Source organism: Chroicocephalus ridibundus, chromosome 19 (assembly GCF_963924245.1).
Source record: "Chroicocephalus ridibundus chromosome 19, bChrRid1.1, whole genome shotgun sequence".
NCBI lineage: Eukaryota > Metazoa > Chordata > Aves > Charadriiformes > Laridae > Chroicocephalus > Chroicocephalus ridibundus.
Genome location: NC_086302.1, coordinates 6080079 through 6101689, shown reverse-complemented (window position 1 = coordinate 6101689; position 21611 = coordinate 6080079). Strand labels below are relative to the sequence as shown.

Sequence of the window (21611 nt, the reverse complement as noted above, 5' to 3'; positions counted from 1 at the left end):
GGTGCTTGGTGCCACCAACCCCTCCCAGAGCTTCCTCTCCCTCCTGTGCTTCATTTTGCTATGAAATAAATGAAGACCCTTCGTGCGCAGCTTGTAAGAGCAGGCGAAAATCTCTTTCAAAACAAGCAAGTTGGTGCTACACGAAAAAGGGGTGAAGGACCCCGCTACAATGGTCCCAGCCCTTCCTCTCCCTGCACGCAGCTGGGGGTTGCCACGTGCCTTCATGCCCTTGTGCAAAATCAGGATGTAAATTCAAACCAAGCAAGGTTTCGCCACGAAAAACCACCCAAGGCAACCCAACCCGGCCCCTTCCCTCCCCGCAGCACGCTCACATCGGTTAAGGCCGCGTTGATGTAGTTGTTGCTGTCTCCGTCCACGGAGATGAGGAAGGGAAGGCATCGGTCGGGCGGCAGGACGTCCATGCTGCGGTTCCTCTCCCGGTTGCGGGGCAGGAGGGCGATGCTGCACTCCTCCACGTCCAGGTGGGGAGTCACCGAGTTCAGGGTCTGCGGGGACACGTTCCCCCCCTTAGCTCCCCTCCGGCCTACACCAGGGCCAGCCACCCCTGCCAGAGCCCACCGGTCCCAGCAGAGGTGGGGACCAGGAGGGTGAGAAGCCAAGGGGGTGTCCCGGGGGGCACACGCAGAGGTTTTGGGGCCGCTCACCTGAAACTCCTCCCGCAGCTGTGAGGAGTTGCTCTGCGGCTCTATCCTCACCATCTCCTTGTAGGTGGGTTTGAACTCGTTGGCGGGGATGCTGGTCTCCCCGCACAGGCAGGCTTCCAGGATGGCGTCGTGAATGAAGACGTACTGCTCCTTTCGGGGACGGGAGGAAAAGGGAGAGGGCTGAGCCTCCCCAACCTGCTGGTGACAGCAGCCCCAGGTGTCCCCGGCTGTCCCCGACGCCCGCTCACCTCCGTCTGTATCATGTTGATCCTCCGCGAGCACAGGGTCTTCACGCAGTTGTAGATGTCCACGACGCCTTCGCACTCAGCCATGTCCAACATAACGTCCAGGACGATGTAGCAGCCAGTTCTCCCCGTGCCGGCACTGGGGACGCAAGAGGAAAACATGGCAAATGCATTCCCAGTCCGCCCAGCATCCACATGCCGGCGGGCACGGAGCTAGGGCTGTGTGGGAGAGGGCTCGACGTGGGGTCCCTGCCCCTCAACGCTGGAGCAGTGGGGTCCAGGTGGGGCTGCTGGGACCTCACACACCTCCGAAACTACGGCCCAGTTCTGCCTTAAACCACCCACCCAAACACCCCACTGCAGCAGCTGGGGGGATGTGTGATGTTCAGGCTGCGGGTGGAGGGTGGGCACCCACATCTGTTCATTTTTAATAAGTTCATTTTTACTTTAAGACGGCAAAACACAGGCTTTTTTGCAACAAAACCTGCAGCTAAACCATCTGAGTGCCAACACTCCTCCGGGATCCCATCCCAAAAGGGCCGAGGAGGATGCTCAGCACCAACCCCTGGGAGCGCAGGGAGGTGCCCCCAGCACAGAGCGGGGGCTGAATTCCCCCCGGGAGACCCTCAGGTTAAGGCTGAGCCCAACAGAATGCCCAGAGCCAGACAATCCGGCAGCGATATCCCAAATCCTGGCCTGGATGGACTCACAGCCAAAGACCTACTGATGCTGTGACTCCCCCCGCGACGTGTCGGGAACGGAACCGCTCCCCCGGCTCCTCTCCTACAAAGTCTTTTCCAGTGAAATACTAATTTCTGGGACTGATGAATCACTCGTCGTGATTATCAGTGATTACAGGCTACGGGCACTAATCGCGCTGGCTGTTGCCGGTGAATGAATACTGATGAGGCAATTGACAGGGTGAAATCAAATAAAAAAAAATAAATCCCTCCCGCTCATCAGCTCCTCCTTGTTTGCCCAGCCATTAACCCGTCACGCGGGGATGCCTGCTCAGGGGACAGAAAGCCATCGCTCCCGCTCAGACGTGCCACCGGTGTCCTCCCAGCTCTGGTGTCGCGGTGGCTGAGTCCCGCGGGAACAGCCCTGCGGGTAACCCTGGGAACGGGGCTGTCCCTCTGTCCCTCCCCGCCTCTCCCTTCCACCAGACCCAACGTCCTGACCACCAGCAGCGATGAAGCTGCCCGTCCCCCTGTGCCACTCTCGCCGTGGGGACAGAGCTGTGTCATCAGTAACGGGTGCTGGGGCAGCCCCCAAAAAAGTGCTGCTCGCCGTTTGTCCCCTGGACCAGCTGCAGCCCCCCGCTCCCTGCTGCCACCAGCCCAGTGGTGACATTTTACAGCTGGATGCCATCGTAGAGGGACATCCAACCCCACGCCGTCAGCCTCGGTGCCTTCCCTGCCCCAGCCTTTCCTTGCTGTCAACCCAATTTATACATTTCATATCTCCCTGCTGAATATTTGAGCATCATTCGGAGCCAGAGGCTGAGCACCCACCCAAGACACAGCATGATCTCCCCCGGGGCCACCCATACCCCCTCCCCAAACCCCATCCCGGATCCCCCCGCAGCCGGCTCTGCCCCACGGCCACCCGCGTACCTGCAGTGGATGACGATGGGGCCGGCGTCAGGCGGCGTGGACGCCTTCACCCTGCGGATGAAGGCCAGCAGCCCCGTGGCGTGGTAGGGGACACCGTGCTCGGGCCACGACGTGAAGTGGAACTGCTTCACCTCGTGCCGGGCCGAGTAGCCCCGCTGCAAGGGAAGGGTGAGATGGAGTGAGGGTGCGTGGGGGAGGGCAAAGCCACCCAAACACCTAATTTTCTTGGGGATCCACGATTTTGTTCAGCATCCAGCCAGATGGACCACACAGCGGTCGGCTGCTTCGGCAGCCCCACAGCCCCCTCCTCCTCTCTGCAAGAGGGTTAAAAATCAGCCGAGGAGGAAGAGGTGGAGGAGGCAGCAGCCATGGGTCTCATTCCATGAGCATCTTTGCTACCTGCCCTGTAATTAGGCAGGGGGGTTGGAACTAGATGATCTTTAAGGTCCCTTCCAACCTGAACCACTCTTGTGATTAAGGAGCAAATCGCACCGGCTCCGTTCCCAGGTACCACGCTGGAGAGTAATGGCCACGCAACCTACGCTCCAGCCCGGAGGAGAAAAAAGCATCCTTCACCCCCGTTGCAACTACACGGTGCTCACGCGGAAATTAAATACTCGCTCACTGCCGAAACCAAAGCAGGACTGAGCCGCTCACCCCGGCGGAGGGTGCAGAGCCGGGGAAAAGGCAAAGGAAGAAGCTACTGGCATCCCTGGGGCTCAGGCTTGCACCTCAACCAGGGATGGAAGCCCCATGATGGGGTAAATAAATAGGGCATTGGGAAATGCCAATCTGGCGATGGCTAGAGATGCCCAAGGCGGTCAGTTCTCTGCCTGCAAGGGCAGGGTCGGGCAGGTCGCGGCCGGCAGCAGCAGGACCGTACCCTCTCCAGAGCGAAGGTGCGGACGGCGTACTCGGCCAGCGTCTCCGACTTCACCAGGGTGATCTTGATGTCCCCGTACATCTCGGAGTCATCCGGCCAGTATTTGGAGCATTTCACCTGCAAGGAGAAGACGGGACGGGGTTTTGTCTCTGCGGAGGAAGCTTCTGGCAGAGCCGGAGTCCAGACGAGAGGGATCGGATGGGATCCTTACCCGGCCCACCTCCACCAGCTTGGTTATCATCACGATGCTGGAACAGTGCTCCTGCCACACCATGCGCCAGAAGTCGTACACCATCTCCTGCTTGGGCCCTGCGGGACGGAGGAAAGGCCACCAGGGATGGGTGGGCAGCACCATGATGCCACCACGCTTCCCCTCCTAACACCCCCGCAGCATTTTAAGCACCGTTTTCCCCCAGGGACGTGCGGTGCTGTGGGGCAGCAGAGGGGTGGGAGCTGCTCCACATTGCTACCGCCCCGTTTGGCCCTGAATTGGCCCCCTCCCTCCCTTTGTTGCCCACACAAGGTTAAATCAGAGGCTGCTGAACCGCTGGCCGAGAGGGCAGGGGGAGGAGACGACTCACCTTGTGTGGCTATGAAGTGGTTGGACCTGTGGTAGCCCTGCAAGGGAAGCAGAGACGTCAGCCCCAAGTCAGGGGGACGCACTGGGGCACAGCCCCGTAAAACATTTCCCAGTCACCCAAGTGGTGGCAACTGCCCACGTCCGCCAGGCCAAGTCCAGGTGCCGAGCATGGCAACACCACCACGAGCGCCCCATTAATGCTACCCCTCCCACAGCAGCCACATAGTGCTGGGCGATGGCCCTGCTCCCTTCCGTCATCCCAGCCGCTTACTGGGGCCATTCCCGACTCTAAATAGGGACGTGCCAGCCCAAAGAGCACATCCCAGTCAGGCCACTGCCAAAAGGACCAGGGACCCCTTGGCCATGGGTCCAGCAGAGTTCAACCACATCACACGCACGGAGGTGACGGTGGCTTGTCCATCCACCGTGGGTCCTTTCACGGGGGATGTTTGTGGGTTGAATTCAACCCCTCCTCCAAGCACCCGGTCCCTGCTCCCCGTCCCCCCCGGGAGGACGTGCCATGGAAACCTCACTTTCCCTTTCCCTGGACCGTACGCAAGTTTATCCACACGTTTTCCCAGCCTGCCTCTCCCAGATGCTATTTAAGGCCACGCTGCCCAGTACGATGCCTGGGAGGAGATGGGAGCAGAGGGGAACCATCTACTTACTTCTCGGTTAATCCGAATCTTAACGATCCCATTGGGACACAGGTTTGAGAGAAAAAGATCAGAGACAGAGACATTAGTGAGGCACAGATCAAGAGACAGGGTTAGAGCACCGGCCCCGGAGCGGGTCATGGAGAGCCACAGGTGAGAAAGGACACACGGGGACAGGGGCCAGGCACGGGGATGCAGCTCAGGCACAGGGAACCCATCGCGATGGCATCAGGCCACCATGGCCAGACGACATCTTCTGAAAAGGAGGGAAGAATGGGACTTGCCGCTGCTTCCAGGAGATGCTCGAGCCCCGTGCTGAACAGAGCCTTCCCGCGCCTCGCCTCGTGTTGGCATCACTGGAGGCGACAGGGGACATTGCTCCTAGGGGACATCGCTCTCAGAGGACACCAGGGCCAAGCTCTGCCCAAAGTCACTGACAGGACTGGGGTGTTCCCCAGTGTGAGCCTCCCGCTGGTCCCTTGGCCCCCTCAACCTCCGCATCCTCGGCCCAGGGAGGAGGGAGAACCACGGCCACGAGAGCAGGCGAGGGGAGAAGAGATGGGAGAGGGGAGGAGAAAGGAGGGACAGAGTGGCGCAGAGAAGGGAGAGACACAGCAAGCAGAAATCGCTGATGAACGTAAATAAACCAGGCAGGCTCTTCATGGCGTGTCTCAGGGCTGGGCTATCACAGTTCCTCCAAACGCTGCTGGTCCTTCAGGGACAGACCCCGACAGCCCACAGGGTCCATGGGAAGCTCCTGTCCCAGCCCAAACCCGCCAGGGAGAGAAGCACCATCCCCACTTACGTCAATGTAGTTGGCGTTGATGTAGTCCGAGTTGGGATCACCCAGCAGCGGGTGCAGCTTCACTCGGTGCCGGTCGTCTGGAGAGCAAAGTGAGAAGGGACCGTCACCGCCCAGGGATGAGCACGGGGATGGCGCGTCACCCCATCGGGCCCCAGGGCTCCCCGTGCAATCGTTTTGCACTAGGAATCTGCAAAACGCAGGCGGGTGGGACGTATTCAGGAGCCATAAGTACAAGCCGGTGGAGGTCTTTCCAGAGATGATGGTTTAGACCAGCAGGGACATGGGTGAGTGGCTGTCAGCACGGTACCATCTCCCTGAGCTCTGCCCAGTCCTCCACACCCACCCCCAGCACCCTGCTGTCTGCCCCAGCAGGGAACCAGAAGAGAGCCCAGAGAGGTGAGCAAAGAGCTCTGCCCGACTTTCCAGAGTCCACCTGGGGCCCAGGGCAGGGCTGGAGTGGAAGACGTGAAGCTGTGGAGCAAAGCATGTGGGAGCACCAGAGCTCCTGGATGGCCAGGCTTGGTGTCTCCATCCCTGGAGGAACATCACCAGCGACGCAACACGGAGCAAGGCGGCCACGCCACACTGACTGTGGAGGGAGCTGGTGAGGAGCATCCCCTCTCTGGTGGGGTCCAAGGCCAGGTTGGACGGGGCTTGGAGCAACGTGGTCCCTGCCCAGGGTAGGGGGGTTGGAACTAAGTGATCTTTAAGGTCCCTTCCAACTCTAACCATTCTATGATTCTATCATTCTGTCCTAAAAACTCATAATTTATCCCCTTTTTCTCGTCCTGCATATCCACACCAGAAGCTCTCTGGGGGAAAACTGCAGTTTCTCATAAGTCCGTACATAAAACGTACTCCAGGTTACCTGGGGCTTTCTGGCTCTCCCAGAATATCACGGTGATGTTATCACCAATTTTAAAGCACCCCAAGATTTGCATCTTCAAGAGTTATCCAGCTCCAGAGGTCAACGCTGGCCCAGCTCCATCCCCCTAATTTGCTCCGGTGTCCGATGCCCAACAGGAGCTCTCGGGCTGGGACCCCTGCACTGAGCAAGGACCCTTCTGCTGCCCTTGACCGACCAAACCCCACCAGTTTATTCCTTGCATGGAGTGCACACCTACTAAAAAAAGCCCCCAAAGCCCTTTAGAAGGTTTTTCAAGCTGTTCAGGGTCTCTAAGCGTTTGCTGAAGGCACTTACATGTGGAGATGTGCTCCTGTCTCCCTTTGGTCTTGTCTTTCTTCTTTGAAGCATCCCAGCCTTCAAAGAAACTCTGTAAGGAAAGGATGGCCATCACGACCTGAGGGCAGGACTGGCGGGTCCTCCTCGGCCCCACAACCTTCTCAGGGAGCAGGGCAGACAGGGTGGTCCCTCCACCCCAAACATCTGGGTCCCGAACCCCAGCTCCATAGCACGCTCTGCCAGCTACACGCTTCTGTTGCATCCACAAAATGCCCCATTTTCCAGCAAATTACAGACTGCCTGGTTTGGTTTTTTTTCCAGGGTTGGCTGTGGTGTTTTTTTTTCTCAACCTCCCCAGTCCATTTCTCTCCCCAGCACAGAATAAGTTTGTGTGTAATAGCAGTAACATTCACAGATTGGCATAAGAGGAGGAAAGTGGAAGGAAATTACATGTTTTCTCCCCTCCCATAATATCTGAGTGCTTTCAAATGACTAGTTCCAAGAACATACAGCAGCTTTTCAAGGAGCACTAATGATTATAGCAAGCCCTGGTTCGTCCAATACATGAAAGGGGGGGGGGGGAGGGGGGAGAAAAGCTCCTGCACTTGAAACAACGAAGCATTAAACAGTAATTTCGCTGGGAAATTTCAATCGCCAGACCTGTGGGACACCGAGGAGTCGGGAAATCAACCCCACTGGGCACGCTGAGGCAGAGGCGCGCGGAATAACGCGCTCCGTTACAAGCGCTCCGGCCCAACAAAGTGGGATGGGCACGATGCGGCCAACAACCCTTCGGGGGGACTTCCCTCCCCCTGGGATCACCCTCTCCCGCATCCTCTCCCTAAGGTCTTCATGGTCATGGGAGCTGCCAGACTGCAGAGGATTTGCTTGTCCTTGGGCTATGGCCGTGTTTATCACAGGACAAGTGTGTTGGGCAGAACATCATCATGGTGCCCAGGAGGACCTGAGAAAGGGAGAAGCTTCCCCAGCCCCTACGGGGGAGGTGAAGGCTGGCAGAGCTGGTCCCCCCCATCTCAGGGACCTGTTCAAGCTAACGATGAAATCCTGAGCTGCCAGGACCACAGATTTGATCCAGACCCATGGACACCCCATGTGCTGATGGTGTCTGCCCAGAGAGCTGTGAGCTCCAGTTCCAGCTGTCCAGAGCTCCACATCTGGAGCATCTTCTCCTTGCTCACCGATCCTTCCCATGCCACCTTGTCCATCCTACCTCCCATCCTCCCTGAGACACCACCACAAGATGCTGACACCAAGACGCTCTCACCTCGTACTCCTGCTTGAAGCCGTAGCCTTCCGCCGTCTTCATCTGGTTGATGTGCTGGAGGAGATCTGCCACCCGGACGGCGGGATGGAGCTGCCCGGTGTGATACGGGGACCCTTTGCGGCCGCACTGGCGGCGGGGGGAGCCCCCCAGCAGGCTGCTGGACTCGTTGACCACGCTGCTGCGCTGGTCGCCTGCAGAAGGAGAGGGAAAACCGGGGGCCATCAGGGGAGCAAAGCCTTGGACCACGTCCCCATCACCTCCTCGCACCCACAGAGGAGGGATGAGAGGGCACCTGGAAACAGCCCTGGGAGATGCTGGTGCTGCGGCCGGTCCCTCTCTGGGGACCACAAGTGGTCCAGACCCCGCCGTGCTCTCTGCAGCTCTTCCTAAAAAGCTGAAAAGGCCCATTACAGCCTTTTAGGACCCCAGGAGATCTCTGAGAAATCAGCGGGCAAGGTCTTAAGGGGGTTAATAAGCTTATTTCCCATCTATGGGAGCAATTAACTCCCATCCAGACAAGTAAGAGCTACGTGCCCAAATATTCACAAAAAGTCCTGACTTGAAAAATCACGTTGCCAATGTTTCCAGCCCAGCTTAACAGTTAATTTTCCTCGCTGCCAGATACCAGCGCCTTATTCCTAGCAGTGACACAAATGGAGCTCGCTGCTGTTTAATGGGGGAGTTTATGCAGTATTTACCTGGTTTACGCCTTGGCTGTGTAATTACCAGCGGAGCCAGACTAAGACCTCGCCTGCGTTTGTCAGGGCACGTTCCCGCACCGGATCCTGAAATCTGGGTTTGCACAAAACCCCCCGGATTGATGCTCTCCGCTGCTGCCAAGAGATGCGGCAGGCAGGGAGCCTGCGGCAGCCAACCCGGAATGCCGGCCACGCGCTGCTGGATGCGGTTTCCCCCTGCGAACACTTCTAAAAACCGCCCTTGCCACGTCCCTCACCCTCCGTCTGCACCCCCTGGCTGCCCGTGCAACGTGGGTGCCATATGGGTGAAACACGGGTGCGGCGCGCAGGGTCTCCATCGGGCATCACAGCCCCCAAGGAGACGATGCTCCAACCTTTGCAGCTGGAAATATCTCCCTTCCAACGCGCGGCTCAACCAACGGGACAGCGCGGAAGGGCCAGCCTGCGCCCCGGCGCACAGCTAACGGGCGCAGCGGCCGCTGGGTTTAATGAGAAACTAATTGCAGGCGTTGGCAAGGTGCTGACGGCTCCACGCAGCCACACGCTGAGGACCCACCTGGGTTTCCGTGAGAAGCATTAGCGACTTTTTTTAAATGCAAAGAAAGCGAGGCACGGCGGGGAACAGCCCCCAGCCGGTCACGCAGCAGCCCGTTCATTTACCTTCATTAATTAATGGTGTTCATAGGCAGGGGTGGCTGCAGCGGTGGCAGAGAGCCCGAGCTCCCCACATCTCCTCTGCCCAGGATGAGGAGCAGCCAGCGGCAGAGCAAACAAGGGGGGTGGGAGCAGGATCCGGCCCCTAAAGAAACCGAGGAGCAGCATCCCCAGCTCAGCCCCACCAGCCTACGAGCGTTTCAAGGACGCTAACCGAAAAATAATAAACCTAGCTAGATGTATTAAGAGGAGGAAAAGTTTGCCCTCTGGGCTTCTATTATCCGCGAGACAATGCCGGGAAGCGTATTAATCCCGCAGCCGGTGGAGAAGAGCTGTGGGTAAGCAGCATCTTGAAGTTACTGTAACAGATGTTATTAGCATATGGTTGAAACTGGGGCATCCAACGAGTTATTTTACAACTAAATCAGCGCAGAGATGCATACTCCAGTGGGCGTTAAATTATCAGTCTCCCTCTGATGTGAACGCGGTGGCTCTTTAACCCTTCGAAGGCCGGGGATGTGCAGAGCAGCCTGGAGCAAAGCCAGGCCGGAGGTGCTGGCTAAAGGCTGGTGTGAAGCTTTCAACCTCGGCGGACGCCCAAGAGTTGGGGTTCACCCGGCTTCGGGGGGCTGCAGGCAGCGTCCCAGCTCGCGTCCGGGCTGCAAATGGCTTCAGCTCTCCCAGCCACCAGCTCCGATCTCGGCTTCGAGAGGTGGAGATGCAGAGACCCAGCTCAAACTGGGTTATCAAGCACTGGAAGAGGCTGCCCAGGGAAGTGGGGGAGTCGCCATCCCTGGAGGGATTTAAAAGCCGGGCAGACGTGGTGCTGAGGGACACAGGGTAGTGGTGGTTTTGGCCATGTTGGGTTGATGGTTGGACTCGATGTTCTTAAAGGTCCCTTCCAACCTTGACCATTCTATGATTCTAAGCTGCCCACGAGTGTTTTTCCTTCAAGCAAAAACCTGGATGATAATAACAGGTACTACAGACACCGAGTAGATCAACGTCCTCGGAGGTTTACACACAGCATGGAAAAGCCTGCAACATGCCACGCGCATCAGGCTAAAATAGACGCGGTACCTGCTACTGAGCCTCGGGTAAATATTTTGGCTGTTTCTGGGATATTTAGGGATTATCAGGGCCCCATGCTGCAGTTGGGTGGGAGCAGGGGGGGATGCTGCGGTTCCCCATCCTTACCCCGGTTGCTGTAGTTGTGGGTGTCCATGAAGGAGAGCCCCAGGCGCTCGTCCTCCTGCAGTGTGCTCTGGTCGGTGAAGCTCCTGTCGATGGCGCTCATCATGTGCGTCTTCTCGTGGCGGTAGTTGATGGTGGCTTTGGTCATGTTGACGGGTTTTCTGCAGGGGGATGCAAAGGGAGAAGAAGCGCATGTAAACAGGGCTGACCCGACGGTGCTGTAACATCCCCCCAAAGCTACCGGGCTCGGATTATTTTGGGGAGCAGGATGGACTATTTCCACCAGCAACTGTCATGCTTCGGTGTTCTGGTACCCCAAGCCGGTGGCAGCTTGGATCATCCCTCGCCAGCTGCAGCAACTCCAGCTGCTCATCCGTGATGTCCCCTCCTCTCCCCTTCCCAAAATGCCCAGTGGCTGGAATAGCCAGGAGCGCTCCTTGGGCAAGCAAAGGCTCTCCCTGGCCAGCTGGCGTTGCACAGGTCTGCCCCAGCTCTCCCCCAGCCCCATTTCCCCGGGTATTGCCCACCCCACCCCACCTCACTGCAACGTGGACCATCCAACACGCCATGTCCAGCACCGTGCTGCACAGTACGAGTGCAAGAAGCAGAAGGAGGACATGGAGCTGTTGGAGCGGGGCCAGAGGAGGCCACAAAAATTGTCCGAGGGCTGGAGCCCCTCTGCTGTGAGGACAGGCTGAGAGAGCTGGGGGGGTTCAGCCTGGAGAAGAGAAGGCTCCGGGGAGACCTTCCAGCCCCTTCCAGTCCCTAAAGGGTCTTATCAGAAAGATGGGGAGGGGCTCTTGAATAGGGCCTGTAGTGATAGGACAAGGGGTAACGGTTTTAAATTAAAAGAGAGGAGATTCAGCCTGGATATAAGGAAAGATTTTTTACGCTGAGGGTGGTGAGACCCTGGCCCAGGTTGCCCAGAGAGGTGGGAGATGCCCCATCCCTGGAGACATTCCAGGCCAGGCTGGACGGGGCTCTGAGCAACCTGATCCAGGTGAAGATGTCCTTGCTCCCGGCCGGGGGTTGGACTAGGTGGCCTTTAGAGGTCCCTTCCCACCCAAACCATTCTATGATTTTGAAACCATGCTGGGAGGCCAAATCCATCCCAAGGGATGGGCTGGACCCCATGACTGCAAACGTGCTCAGCACCCACCAGGGAGGCTTTTTTCCCCCATGCAAGGACCCCGTCAGGCACCTAACGAAGACACGGGGAAAGCCCAGAAGCTCTCGCTGGAATAAAAACTCACACCCCGAATTTGAGACATTTACGCAAAAAAAACCCAACCCTGATTGAGTGTTTTTGAGAGGCATCATCAGGCTCCCAGGAAGCCAGAGCAGGGATTAAACCAGGGGAAGGATGAACAGGAGATCTGAGCCCATGTGGGGCCGGGCCAAAATCCAGAATTCAACCCAGAGTTGCTGACCCTTCCCCTTTACGCTGCCTTCAGTCTCTAAAGAGCTCGGCGGCTTTATTTTCCCTGAGCCCTTAAAACGTACTCGGCAGAGAAAAGGACTTGTTGGAGCAGCAGGGCAAGGAGGCGGCCGGGAGGAAGGGCGAAGGAGAGAGAGAACGACAATTACTTACGGGTAATAGGAATAAGAATAGTAGTTCCTCCTGGCAAGCGTGCAAAGAAAGAGAACAGCAGAAATTGCATAAGCGGCTTTTCTCCGGCATAGGGAAGGGGGGGGGGGTGTTACAGGGCAACTCGGCTGCCGGAAAAATAAATGCACCGTAAAGAAACCTGGCTCCCCTTTTTGCATCCGTAGGTTAATGACTCCGAGCCGGAGCTGGCATCCCGGCAGCAGAGTCCAACACCGGCTCTCAGGGCGCCCTGCATCCCCGTGCCGGCGGTGGGGTGTCCGTAGCACCTTTGTCCAAGGGGTTATTGCGCTATTTTTAAGACTGAATCGGGGAGACGGTGAGGGGCCGAGCGAACCCAGCAGGAGAACGGGGTCGGGATGTTGCATTTCCAGTGCACCGTATACTAGGGGCGAGCGTATTCCGGAGGGGCCTTTCCATTCCACCACACCAGTGTTTTTCCAACGGCAAAATGCTCCGGAGGAGATTTATGAGCTCATCCCAGCTTCCCAACAGCCCCGAATTCAGGGCCCTCGGCGCCGGGTCTGATTTGCGGCTCTGGTTTGTCCTTTGACAGGTTCACCCCGGGATGCTGAAGCAGCTCGTCCTCCTCCTCCTCCTCCTCCTCGTCCTCCTGCCCCGCACCACAGACGGTGGGAACGCAGCAGACACCCTCACAGCTTCCCACCCGCCGGCCCAACAGCATCGCTCCCAAAAACACATCGGCACCATATTTGCTCCATCAGGGACAGATCCGATGCCGTATGCACGGGCATCATCCCAGAGCCAGGGCAGGCAGGGAGCCACGAGCCGGCCCTGCACACCCCTCGCAGCACGCAGGGATGCCGCAAGCCTTGCTTTCCCAGCTGGCGTAAATCAGCAAGAATCCTTTGAGGGCGAAGGAAGCCATAAAGAGATCGGCAGATTTACCCGGGCCGAGGTTCTGCCCTGCTATTTTTCTCTCCCCCCTGGCTGTTACCGTACTTTCCTCCCGTCATCCCGAGCCCTGCACGGGGAAGGCGTGTAATTGCTGCCCTTTCTCCCCCTGCTTTGAGAGCCCCCCTCCCCGGCTCGGCGCTGCCTCGAGCCCCCCACGGCACAAAGCCGCTTTCCAGGGCGCTGCGCCCGAGTGAAAAGCATCGGCCGCATCCCCGGCGCTCCCGGGGATGAGTGTCCCGAAAAGCCCTCACCCTCCTCCCTCCCGCCCCACCGTGATGGCCACGGTCGCATCCACGTTGGCCATGCTCGGCTCCCCGAGAACAGGGACCCCCGTGAGCAGTTTGGGGGTCCCCATGGACCCTCAGCCCTGGGAAAACCTCCCCTCCAGCGCGCAGCCAAATTTTAAAGACTCATTTAGAGCCAGCCAGAGGCTCTCAGCAAGGGATTGCTCACGTTTCACTGGAAGCTCGGTGGTTCCCCATTAAAAGAAGCCCAGGAGGATGCGGGACGGTCCGAGCACCCGCAGCCACAGGCAGCCCCTGCCCGGCCCCGGAGGAAGTGGGAGATGCTGGTTTCCCAGTGCTCTCAAGGAACTGGAGCCCAGAACAAGAGGCAGAGCCTGCCCGGGTATTTCAGCAGGACGCACCGCACCGCTTTCCAGGAAAAAGCCGTGGATGGAGTTTTTTTCTGGCCATCACGCCAGAGCCGAGTACCCCTGGGTGCCGGGAGGTGCTGGGCGCTCACCCACCCTCTTGGGGAACCTTGGCCAAGGGGCGACAGCAGAAAGGTGCCTCCTCCTCTCCTTCCCCTCTCCAGGAATGCCAGCTGGATGCAAGGGAATGGTAGGTGGCCCCATCCCTAGCCCACCCCGATGGCGGGTACCAGCACGGTCAGACCCCAGCCAGCCACCACTCACACGGACGGATGCGGCCCCAGGCTGGCCAAGGCACTATCAGAGGGTAGATTAAGCTGATTTTTGTCATTTTGGGCTGGAGGGACACAGGGCCACACACCCCAGTGTCCCTGGCTGCTGTTAGCAAGGGGAGAGCTGGTGGGGCAGGGACAGCCGGGCTCAGCGCCGGCGCAGAGCCCCTCTGAGCCCCATCCTGGCCAGAAGCATTTCCATCGACGCAGAATCGACAGAGCAGCACAAAGCCAAGAAGAAGCAGAAAAAGAGGCAAAAGACTGAAAAACAGCGGGGGAGAGGGACAGTGGAACAAAGCTGCACAGCCCCGAGGGCCAAGGGACGTTCCCAGGACTCCTCGGTGCCCAGTGTTCCCAGTGCCTCCTGCCATGCCCGGTGTCACAGAGCAAGGAGGGCACCGTGCCCGGTGGGATGCACGAGCGCATGGAGGCACGGCACAGCTCCAGGGAGTGTTTGGAGTCTGCCCAGCGCGGCAGTATCACCACCAGTAACTCCCAGTTAGCGCTGGGGTGGTGGAGAAGGGCTGAGCTGGGAGCAGGGGACAGACGGAGGCACACGGTCTCCTTACCCTTTCCGAATGACGATGATGATGGCTCCCAGGAGGATAATCAGGACGATGAGGCCTCCGGCACAGATCCCCAGGATCAGGCCCATCTCTTCCGAGTGCTGCGACACCTCCAGGGGACGCTTGCTCTCTTTGCAGGCGGCTGCCAGGGGACAAGGACAGGCAGGAGGGGTCAACGCTCAGCTGCGGGGATGGGGTTGGCAATATCAGATGGGAAAACACTGGGATTTATCCCATGGGATGCACACTGCTCCTTGAACACGTTTTATTCCGAGGTGTTACGGAGGTCTGTGGTGCCACACCGGGATGGTGGGCGAGTCCCTCTCTCGGCTCCCGTGGGGTGAGACGGTCCCTTTGTGTCACCTTTTATCGCATTGTCCATCCCTGGATTCAGCATCCAGCGCCACCAACGCCAGCCTCCCACCGCGATAGCGGCATTAAGAGGAAAACCACAGCCAAGGGAAGAACCCAGACAACGAAGAAAGCGGGAATGGGGCCGGAATAAACCACCGGGCGCATCCCGACCACCACCAGCGCTGGTACCGACACCCGCCGGCACGGCCCCGACCGCCGGAGCAGCCGCAGGTTCAGGTCCTGGGAAAGGGAGGGCTCACCTTTGCGGGCGATCCGGACGCAGTTCAGCCGGGTTTCCTACGGAGGAAAAAAAAGGGAGGGGGGGTCAGTGTTGGATGAGCATTCCGTCAGCTCCGCTCCCCGTTCCGAGCCAGGCTGGGCGGATGCAAGGCCGGTCCCTTGGTGCTTTGACACCCAAATGGAGGGATTTTGCAGGTGATTTGTGCTGCAGCACCCGCGGCGGAGCCGAAGGAGCCCCTGGGGACACGCACCCCGAGAGACGCTGCTGAATGATCCGTCCCCAGCATTTCCTAAACCAGGGTCCCCAGGTTTAGCCGAGGCCATCGCTCCGGGCACAGAGGGGACGGCAAAGCTCAAGATTTGAAGGAGGGACCCAGCAGACCCAGCCAAGCCGCAGGTCACCGGCGCGTCACCAACTGCAGCTAAAACACTCCCAGGTCACCGTTCAGAGCTTCGTGGGGATTTTTCCATTAGTTTTCCAGCCCCAGCCCCGGTGTTCTGCGCGTGCTGCCAAGGTTGCCGTAAGGGTTCCCAGCTCAGGTCTCCCAACAGTTTTAGCGTTTGCATTTTTAGGGATGGGTTCAGCTAAAATATTCCATCTTTCTGCGTATCCAACTTCCGTTGCGAAATAAAAAGCAGCGTTTTGGCAGGACTGCCTTCTTCCCCGAGCATCCTCCAGCCCCTCGGGACACCAGTGCTGGCAACGCTGCTCCATCTGCCCTCGGACCGCGACCTGCCCGTGCAGCGTGCCCGGAACACGGCCGGCTCCGGCACCGCTCCCTTCGAAGCCGCCAGCTCTTGCTTCTTCCTGCTTCTTGTTCCATCTGGCACGAAAACCACAAAAAACCCAAGCTGGGATCCAGCTTTTTCACGACGTCTAACGGCAGCCGGGACAAATCCAGTGCCTCCCAGCAGGAAGGTTATAAAACAGCATCGGCCACGAGTTATTATCCAGCAGCGCCCGAGCAAGCCACAGCCGAGATCCTGCCCGTCCGTCTCAGCCCTAATTACAACCCAGTGAGGTGTGAACGATCCCGGAGCGGTGAAAAGGATTGAAAAACCAGCACCTTTCCGGCAAGATGGAGGATGAGGATGCTGCAGCGGTCCTGCTGCTTCGCTTTCACAGCTCAGGTCATGCTGAGAAACGTCCCCAGGGGATTCCTGGGGGTCCCGCCCGTGACTCGGAGGAAATGAGCCCGGGGGATGCGGGGGCTGCTGCCGGAGCGGGGCTATTACGGTTCTTACGGCTTCTCTGCTGCAGCCGCTGGGTCGGCAGCGGGTCCCGGTAACACGCACACGGCTTTTGCTGCCCAAATGGTCCTTTTCCACCCCAGAATTAGCCTCAGGAAGGTGGTGTCCACTGGCACCAGTCGGGGTCCCAGCCGGTACCACACGGGTGGCCAAGGCTGGGCTCCATCACCCCCAGATTTGGCACTGGGAGGGGGACGGGCACATCCCAGGGTGCCGGGAGGAGGTGGGACACTCGTCCCCATTCCCAATGGGATGTAAGGGTGGCCCAGGGGCACCAGCTCCCCCTGGGCAGGGACTGGGGCCGAACCCAGAGGGAGCGGGGCATCTAAACCACGTCCCACTTTTTCTGACACACCCCCCCCAGGACCCCAGGTGGGCTCCTGCCTGATTAAACTGGGACCCCAGACACCCCAGCAGTGTCCCACAGCTACTCACCCCTTTGAGGTTGCTCATGGCTTGGAAGTAGATGAGATACGCCTTCTTGGGCTCCAGCGGCGGGTTCCAGTAGCCACTGTAGGTCTGGTTGTCCCCCACGGTGAAGGGTTTGGCTTCGGTGAGGCTGCTGGCGGGCAGCTCGGCCCCAAAGTAGTGCACGGAGCCACGGGACATGGCGTCGTCAAAGGTGAGCGGCACCGGGAAACACTCCTGCCCACCCAGCTCCCGTTTGAGCTTCTTGGGCCGGTCTTCTTCCACAATGACCTGGTAGGTGCTGGTGAGGACCAAGCACAGGTTAGCTTCATGAAAAGGATGGTCCTGCCCTTCTCTCCATGCTTGACCCCACTGTCCATGCCGTGCCACCCTGTTGGTGGGGGTCTCACCCTCGCACAGCCCCAGGCTAGAATCAGAGAATGGTCTGTGTTGGAAGGGATCTTTCAGATCACCGAGTCCAACCATCACCCCAACATGGCCAAAGCCACCACTACCCCATGTCCCTCGCCACCACGTCTGCTCGGCTTCTAAATACCCCCAGGGATGGCGACTCCACCACTGCCCTGGGCAGACTCTTCCAACGCTTGACAACCCTTTCCATGAAGAAATTTTTCCCAATATCCATCCTAAACCTCCCCTGGTGCAACTCGAGGCCATTTCCTCTTGTCCCATCGCCTGTTCCCTGGGAGAAGAGCCCGACCCCCCCTGGCTGCCCCCTCCTTTCAGGGAGCTGTAGAGAGCGAGAGGGTCTCCCCTCGGCCTCCTCTTCTCCAGGCTGAACACCCCCAGCTCCCTCAGCCGCTCCTCACCAGACTCGTGCTCCAGACCCCTCACCAGCTCCGTTGCCCTTCTCTGGACACGCTCCAGCCCCTCAATGTCTTTTTTTGTCGTGAGGGGCCCAAAACTGGGCACAGCCCTCGAGGTGGGGCCTCAGCAGTGCCCAGTACCGGGGGACGGTCACTGCCCCAGCCCTGCTGACTCACCTGATGGGAGCCCCTCTGCCCTGCGCTGGCCGCAGCAGCACCGTGATGGTGCTCTCCGACTCGCTCAGCGGCGACGGCATGTCCCCGTAGTCAAAGGTGGGAGCTGCAAAGGGAGCAGGGGTGAGTCCTGGTTCCCAGGGATGCGCTTGGGGCTGCCCTCCCGTGCCGGGGGGGAAACCGAGGCACGAGCAGCCTCACCCAGGGCAAAGCATCACCCATTGGTGTAATGAGAATTATTACAAATACAGAAAAACCTTCTAGGTCTTGAGCAGACATCACAGTTGGGAGAGGACCCAGGGGGTTTCAACCAAAGCGGGGTTCTCAAGGAAGGGTTTCAAAGCCGGTCTGGCAGAGGGGAGGAGGCGGGAGCGGGATCTGACCTCGGCAGGACCCGGCCTTGAGATGCACCCCACGTGCCTGGGCACGGCACGGCTCCAAACTGTCGGCACAGCGTCACCGTCCCCCCCAGGGCAGGAGCACGCCCAAGCCAGGCCAGCAGCACCCCCAGAGCAAGCTGGGGGACACCCTCGTGCCCGGCGCAGCCCCGCGGTCCCCAGGCCATCGCTAGCAGCCACTGGGGTCCAGCTCACAAAGCTTTGCAGTTTTGCTGTCCCCATTAGGGCTCATCTCAGCCCATTTGCTGCGGTTAATAGCAACGCAATGAGCAAATAGCCCCAAGTACTGTGAGGCTAATTAACGAAGCCAAATTAATCCCTCGCTTGTAGCCTGATAGCTCAGACAGCACCAGTGCGCCGGGCTGGCCAGAATCCCCAGCCAGAGACCCACGGGCAGCCCAGCTGATGGGTTTGGGGGCTACCCGGGGGGGTGACAGCACGGCTGCCACCACCGAGAGCATCCTTCGATAGCAGCAGCCGGCCACCAAAATCCACGGGAGCGCGCGGGAGGCTCCGGCACTGCCATCACCCACCTGCGCAGAGGAGAAGCACCAGGCGTGGAGCCCGAGGGAACGTACCGGAGATGTTGGTGGTGATCTCGGTGAGCGCCGTCTGGCCAAAGCCCTTGCCGGTGCGGGCCCGGACTGAGAAGAGGTAGGTGGTGCCGGGGTGGAGGTTGGAGAAGACGTGGTAGGTCTCGTTGCGTAGCTTGGAGACGGTGCGTCGCGGGCCGGGCACGTTGACCGCCGGGTCGGAGGATTCGATGCTCTGGTAGCTGATCTGCAGGGACAGGGCAGAGCATCACCAGAGGCCACGGGAGAGCGGAGAGAGCCCGGATCCGGGCGGAGAAGGGGTTAAAGGGATGGATTCAGAGGAGGGGATGGTCATAAGGGCACCCTGGAAAACAGACGCTTTTTGGGGCAAATCTAAAGCAAAGTTCATGGGAAAAGGTGTTGCTGGATGATACTGGTGACCCCCAAAGCAGGACACCCCAGCAGGGACAGATCCTGCCGGCAGGGTGACAGTAGGCCGGATCCATGCTCCAAACGAAGGGCTCGGGGGCAGCCGCTCCTCATCCCCACGACCGAAAGCAGCGGTTCTCCAGATACCCCCCATTACATCCCCCCCAAGGGACCCTCCCGTGTCCCCGTGGGTCGCCCGCGGGTGCCGCAGCCAGGTGGGACGTACCTCATACTGTGTGATGAGGCCATTGGGCTCCACTGGTTCCTCCCACTTCAGAAATATCATGTCCTCCAGCGGGGTGAAGGTGAGGGACTCGGAGGCGATGCCACCGGGCACTGGGGAAGGAAAGGGGACGTGTTTGGATGCGGCAAGAAACCGGGCTGGAAGGAGAAATCCTGCGGGAAACGCCTCCCTGCAGCAGCCACCGAGCCACCGCGTCCCCTCTGCCACGTCACGCAGCTCCGGCACATGTCACCAGCCCATGGACCCCAGGGGGATGCTCCCCAGGGGAATGACGTTCCCGCCGTGCTCCCGGCGCTCCGGTGACACTTTGCCATGGCGGGGGAGGTCCCCACGCCACGGCACAAACCCCGCAGGCACCGGTTCTGGCATCGCACCCAGTTTCCGACAGCACAGCAGCAAGCCCCTGCGTGCCATCACCAGCGGAGCCCACGCGAGGAAAGGAAAAAAAATAATTCCCTTTTCCCATAGAATCTAAACCCCCCCGCCGGAGCCACCAGCATCCTCGGGAGACATTGCCGGCACTCCCCCCGGCAAGCAATAACATCCTCATCCACAGCCAGGCTCGACATGCCCCAGCCTTCCCCTCTAATTAACACCGACAACAATAATAACCGCAAACGATAACAGCGATCGACAGCACCAGGATCAATATTCCCTTCTTTCCCATGGATTTCTTGACCTGAGGGGGTCAGCGAGGAGGACAGGAGAGGCGACGGCCCGGCAAAGACCACGATTCACCAGCAGCATCCTCTCCTGCGGGCTTGCACACCCAAAAGGGTGTCAAAAAAGGGACGTCGGCTCTCCCCCGCTCTTTTTTCTTTTTTGCAGCTTTCGTTCGGATCTAATTACGGGGCCGAGGGAGAGGGATCGCCTTCCGCGCGCTTCCCACCGTGCGAATACACAATTTCCACTTGATTTACAAGTTAATTTAATCAGAGGCGCCGTGTCCTACACGTGTACACAAGGCGCTTATTAAATTCGCGGAGAATTACGGAAACCTTTAGGGCAGGAATATGCGTACCTATATAGATATTTTTATATATATAGCCTACATATTTTTTTAGATATATATATATATAGGTACAGGCACCCTACGCTTGTGCGTACACCAGGATAAGACTGGCAGAGGTACGCAGCAGCTCCCAGGTGTGTGTATACCCCTCTGCCATACGTATACACACGTATATACATATTTATGTATTTATAGATAGTTATTCTCGCTTGCCTTGCGTGCGTCCTGCCCACCATTGCAGCACCACCACACCGCAACGATATTTCCACGGGCACCCGGGGCTGAGGTTTCCTGCATAGTCCAAAATCTCCAGCCGTGGCACACCGACCTTCCCTGGATCTATATGGGCCACTTAAACGCCAGCTGGGCAACCTACGGATGGGTCACCCTCTTCTCTCGGTGCCCACGCACCCAGGAGCCAGCAGGGCTTTGCCCAAGGTCCAAGGGGGATGCTGCGAACAACTCCCTTGATTTGACCAGTTAATGCCCTAGAAACGGGTTTTCCAGCCCAAAAACAGGGTTTAGCACCCAGGATGGTGCTCCCACCCCCCGCCCGGAGACAAACCCCAGCGCTGCACCAGCTGATGCTGCAAGCGAAGCTGGCCTCCTGCCATAATAAACCACAATCGAGGGTCCTACTATTAACGAGCCTTCGCCGCCGTGGCTTAATTGCACGGGGCGGCTGCTCATCAGCCAGTCGTGGGAGCTCGAATCCTCATCACCCTCCCGGGCAGGGAGATGCTGGGCCAGGCCTAGGTGTAATATTTGCAATATATCCACAGGGGGATATCCATCGCTTGATGCCACCGGAGACCGAACGTCTACGCGGCTCCAAGTTCAACCCAAGGGGGAAGCCGCAAGCCCCGGTGAATCGAGGCAAAGCAGCTGGAGGGATTACGGTGTAGCGAAAAAACATCTGGAGCTGCTGTATTAATATTCAATAAGAAAACAGCTGGAGCAATCACAGCACAGTGAGAACAGCTGAAGCAATTACAGCCAGAAAATAAAGCGTCGGAAGCGTGAAACTGGGTGCTCCGGGTCGGACAGGCTCAGGGATGGGGATACAGAAAGTGCTGATGTGCAGAGAAAGGCGCTGAATTTAGGCTTTGGAGATGAAACCGGGACCCTGAGATCCTCCCGGCTCCGCTCCAGCTCTGCAGGTTTTGCTTTCCAGCCTGGAAACCGGGAGCGATGAACAATAAACACACAAAGCTGCACGTTTCGGTGGGTCCCAAATCAAGGCGGGTCCCATGCGGGGGGATT

At 58.8% G+C, this 21611-nt stretch overlaps 1 protein-coding gene across 5 annotated transcripts in view; it reads right to left on the bottom strand.

Moving 5' to 3' along the window:
* PTPRU (protein tyrosine phosphatase receptor type U) overlaps window positions 1-21611 on the bottom strand; it is a 129334-nt gene that overhangs the window by 72114 nt on the left and 35609 nt on the right. For 2 of the 5 annotated variants that reach the window (XM_063355642.1, XM_063355647.1), the window contains exons 9-27: window positions 19319-19428; window positions 18709-18910; window positions 17736-17838; window positions 16759-17032; window positions 15093-15129; window positions 14482-14620; window positions 12056-12085; window positions 10468-10625; window positions 7919-8109; window positions 6652-6724; window positions 5451-5527; window positions 4658-4675; window positions 3991-4027; window positions 3621-3718; window positions 3410-3526; window positions 2527-2681; window positions 914-1049; window positions 666-815; window positions 333-506 (exon numbers count right to left, since the gene is read on the bottom strand). In XM_063355642.1, coding sequence (XP_063211712.1) covers window positions 333-506; window positions 666-815; window positions 914-1049; window positions 2527-2681; window positions 3410-3526; window positions 3621-3718; window positions 3991-4027; window positions 4658-4675; window positions 5451-5527; window positions 6652-6724; window positions 7919-8109; window positions 10468-10625; window positions 12056-12085; window positions 14482-14620; window positions 15093-15129; window positions 16759-17032; window positions 17736-17838; window positions 18709-18910; window positions 19319-19428 — 2279 coding nt within the window. The remainder of the gene's footprint in view (window positions 1-332; window positions 507-665; window positions 816-913; window positions 1050-2526; window positions 2682-3409; window positions 3527-3620; window positions 3719-3990; window positions 4028-4657; window positions 4676-5450; window positions 5528-6651; window positions 6725-7918; window positions 8110-10467; window positions 10626-12055; window positions 12086-14481; window positions 14621-15092; window positions 15130-16758; window positions 17033-17735; window positions 17839-18708; window positions 18911-19318; window positions 19429-21611) is intronic. The other 3 variants (XM_063355644.1, XM_063355645.1, XM_063355646.1) reach the window with 3 other exon arrangements.